Source organism: Cardiocondyla obscurior, unplaced genomic scaffold (genome assembly GCF_019399895.1).
Source record: "Cardiocondyla obscurior isolate alpha-2009 unplaced genomic scaffold, Cobs3.1 scaffold85_0_67754, whole genome shotgun sequence".
NCBI lineage: Eukaryota > Metazoa > Arthropoda > Insecta > Hymenoptera > Formicidae > Cardiocondyla > Cardiocondyla obscurior.
In genome coordinates this window covers 8016-12121 of record NW_027228824.1, presented here as the reverse complement: position 1 = coordinate 12121, position 4106 = coordinate 8016, and the positions used below count along the sequence as shown (strand labels likewise).

The window sequence follows — 4106 nt, the reverse complement described above, 5'->3', positions numbered from 1 at the left end:
ATTCAAACGCCCGGCCTGCCGGGGTCGATAGGGAGGATTAGTTCCTCTTCCGGCGGGTGGTTGGGGGGTTGGGGGTTGGGGGTTGGGGGTGTTTTCCTTTTTTCCTCCTTTCCTTTCCTTCCTTTCCCTGTCCCGCTCAGTCAGAGCGGTGAGTACGGGCGTGGGGCCGCTCGGACGTATTCCGAGGCGGGGCTCACGCGCCGTGAGGTCGAGGTGTCGGCCAGGCCGGGGTCGTTAGGGTTGGTACCCCACCGGCCTAGGGGAGTAAACCCTAGACAAATCAACACTTAAAATGTTTATTATGATGAGCCAGTCTAATATAACAAATACGGGTGTACCGCCTCAGGGGGATCGGATCCCCAGGGGCCGGCGCGAGGGGAATACTGTCCCAGTTCCCCTTCCGTTGTCATCAAACGATGGGCCACCTGCCGCCTGCACCGCAGGGGTGGCAGCAGAAAATACGCCTGCGAGCAGTATTAAGAAGGCCATGCGACCGGACAAGCCTGGTCCGGCCAGCTCGAAACGTGAAGGGATCGAGAAACTCTCTCCCTATCAATCACCCGTTCCAGGACGACGTACATCGAGGGCAAGCTCAAGGGCGAATTCAAGAGCAAACTCGCCAACTCCCTCGATTGCTTCAACATCAGCGGACGTCCTATCTGACGCCGCTTTTCTGTCTGGAGTGGACGAAGATTCGTCCATGGATATCTCCGCCACCTCTTCAGTGGGGTCAAGGTCGCGGAAAAGAGGTCGTCCTCCTACGACTGGCGAATACGTAGGATTGGCGCAGGCGAAATTGCGCCTCTTGGAAGTCGAGCAAGAGGTCGCTCATAAGGAAGAGGTCAGCAACATCCTTGACTCTTCATATAAGATGACCGCCAAACTACGAGAGACCTCGGACAGTATGGTCGAAGGATTTATGGCGGAACTTAGAGACGCGCCATTAGAGGACCTGGCGGCCCGTGTATTCGAGAGCCAGGAGAAGGTGTTAAAGGTCGCCAGCGTCTCGAAGGGGTTAAAGGGCACGATGATAAAAGCCCTAAAGGAAGCCGCGTGTGTCACTCGAGCCAGCACAACTCTCATGGCCTCGAGATCATCCAGAGGAGCGGAAACGGATGCGGAATCTAGGTTCCTGACCTTATCTAAGGAGTTGGACGACGCAAGGAAGGAAATTCGGAATCTCCATGAAGAAATCCGAAATCTACGAAGTAGAGCGGCGGAACTACCAGTCAGGGACTCCTGTGCCATGCCACCACCATCTGGCAGGCCAAACAGGAGATCCCCACCACCAGCGGAACACCAGGAGACAACCGTCTCCAAAGGAAGGACGAGACCAGCGGAATCAAGATCTGGACCATCAAGAAGAAGATCTCCGTCGATGGATGAGGCCGAGGAGGCCCTTATACAGAGGCTCGATGGCCTCTTCAACAAGTGGTTCGAGAGGAGATTTGGGAGTGTGCCACCTGGTCCCATGACATCAAGGGCCAATCAAGAGGTGACCTCCGTTCCCCTTTCCGCCGGGAAGTCGAAACCTCCCGACGGCGGTACTAAGAAGGCACTTAAACCAGCCCCATCGTCTTCAAGGAGACAGCAAAATGTCCCTTCGAAGAACTCAGGAAGAACAGCCAAACCCCGTCCATCCACCAGTGCGGGGAACAGATCCTCTTCTAGGAAGAGAGCAAGTGGGACAGAGGACGAATCTCGACGTCCTCCACCGGTTAAATCCGCCAATACAGCGGAAGCGAACAATTCGTCCACACTTACGTGGTCGAAGGTTGTTGGTCGTAAGACAAAGTCGGCCAAACCCGCCCCTGTTCCATCCCAAAGGGGGGGTAATCCCAAAGGATCACCTGGGAATATGAGGGCCCAAAAAAGCGTTGTTCCGCAAAAGCGGAAAATTCCAAAAAACGCTGCGGTTATCGTGTCCTGCGCAAAGGACAATTACGCGGAGGTCTTAAAATATATCAAGACCAAGGTCAGTCTTGACGACCTCGGAATCCCCGGTCTTAAATCGCGCCGTGCGCTAACCGGCGCAATTATATACGAGATATCGGGAGAGGACAGTGCGGCTAAAGCCGATGTTTTTATGACCGCATTAAAAGCGGCCGTTGGAAGCCAAGAGGGCGTAAAGATCTCACGCCCCATCAAAATGGGCGAGTTCCGGGTAAGAGGGCTAGATGACTCTGCCTGCGAGAGTGAGGTCACGGCGGCCATTGTCAAATTGACCGCCTGTGACCCCAACGACATAAGAGTTGGCACTTTCCGCCACTCCAACGATGGACTTAGTACAACGGTGGTCCGTTGTCCAGCCACCGTCGCCAATAAAGTGGTGGCGGAGAAAAAGATAAGGGTCGGGTGGACCCTGGTCCGTGTAGAAATGCTTAGGGAGCGCCCCCTGCAGTGTTTCAAATGCCTGCAGGGTGGCCATGTAAGAAATAGATGCCCCGTATCGGAAGACAGGTCCAATTGCTGTTTCCGATGCGGGGCCTCGGACCACCTAGTGGCCAATTGTACGGCCGTGGTCCCGAGCTGCCCGGTATGCCAAAAAGCGGGCCGTAGCTCGGGCCATAAGACTGGCGGGCCCGCATGTAAAGCGAGGCCCAAAATGAAGAGAAGGGGCGAGGCAAAGGCCCCACCACCACCATCTTCCTCCCTTCCTACTCCAGTACCGACTCCAGTAGTGATAGAAGAGGAGCAGATGGAAGTAGAGGGCGAGGGACTTCCACAGAGGAAGCCTCGCACTTGTTTGGATACGGCCAAACAGGCCGCGTGCGGAAACAGCCAGGAGGAGGCTGATACGGCCCAACATTCGCCGTAATATTGCAGGCGAATCTCAACCACGCCCGGCAGGCACAGGATCTTTTCGTGCACACTCTTGCCGAGCGTGGTTGCGGAATTGGTATTGCCGCGGAGCCATACTTCATCCCCCCCCAGCATCCCTGCTGGGCTGGGGACCTTTCCGGCTCCGCGGCCATCACGTGGACGGTCCATACCCGCCCGTGTGCCCCTGTTACATCGGGCAACGGGTGGGTATGTGTAAAATGGGAGGACGCCTTCATTATTGGCGTTTATCTATCCCCAGCCCTTAGCCTCGCGGAGGTTGAAGACAGATTAAATGGGCTGGGGACTTGTATTCAGGCCTACTCTCCCCATCCCATCTTATTAGCCGGGGATTTCAACGCGAAGTCCCCAGATTGGGGCTGCCCTCAATGGGACCGCCGTGGGACTTTGTTGGCGGATTGGGCTGCGTCTCTCGGTCTCCTTATCGTCAACCAAGGAGCCGAGAGCACTTGCGTTGCGTGGAGGGGCGAATCCACGATCGATTTAACGTGGGTTTCCCCCTCTGCACGCACGCGTGTTTGTGATTGGCAGGTGTTGACGGGCTGCGAGACATTGAGTGATCATTTGTACATCTCAATGATCATGTCCGCAGCCTCGTCCCGCCAACTTGCCCCCCTGTCATCTGGGGGCAGGCCGCGGAAGACAAGGTGGGCCCTTGGCCACCTCAACAAGGACATGCTCTCCGCGGCCCTGGAGGCCCAAACCTGGGCCAGTGATATCCCAGCGGCAAACGCGCTGGAAGATGTGGAGTGGCTCCGTGGCGCACTTGAAAGTGCGTGTAACACATCCATGCCACGGGCCACTCCCCGCCCATCATCAGGGGCATATTGGTGGACGGAGGACATAGCCACATTGCGGCGTTCCTCCGTCCAGGCTAGACGGGCGTTCCAACGAGCCCGGCGTAGGAGGGGTGCTACCCCAGAAGATGTTTCTGCGGCATACGAGGAGTTCGGCAATGCTCGCCGACTCCTCAGGGCTGCTATACGCCGTGCAAAGGAGAGTGCATGGCAGGAGCTGCTAGATACAGTCGAAGGGGACCCCTGGGGCCGACCTTACAGGATTGTAACCGGCCGTCTACGCCCCAGGGCTCCTCCAACAGTAGAGTCCCTCGACCCTATCCTTGTTGGTCAGGTGGTAGACGTCCTTTTCCCTCCGGACGGTAGTAGAAGGACACACTTGGTGTCCACTCCAATAGGCACTCCAGCGATGGGCTGGGATGATGCCATACACCAAGTCGGTGCTGAAGAACTGGCCAATGCGGCCAA

General features: G+C 56.7%; 1 protein-coding gene across 1 annotated transcript; it reads left to right on the top strand.

Moving 5' to 3' along the window:
• The first annotated feature begins 304 nt into the window (after positions 1 to 304).
• Positions 305 to 2818, top strand: LOC139112994 (nucleolar and coiled-body phosphoprotein 1-like). Its single transcript, XM_070673900.1, has one exon. It carries the CDS (start codon positions 305 to 307, stop codon positions 2816 to 2818), a length of 2514 nt encoding a protein of 837 aa, XP_070530001.1.
• Positions 2819 to 4106: the final 1288 nt, after the last annotated feature.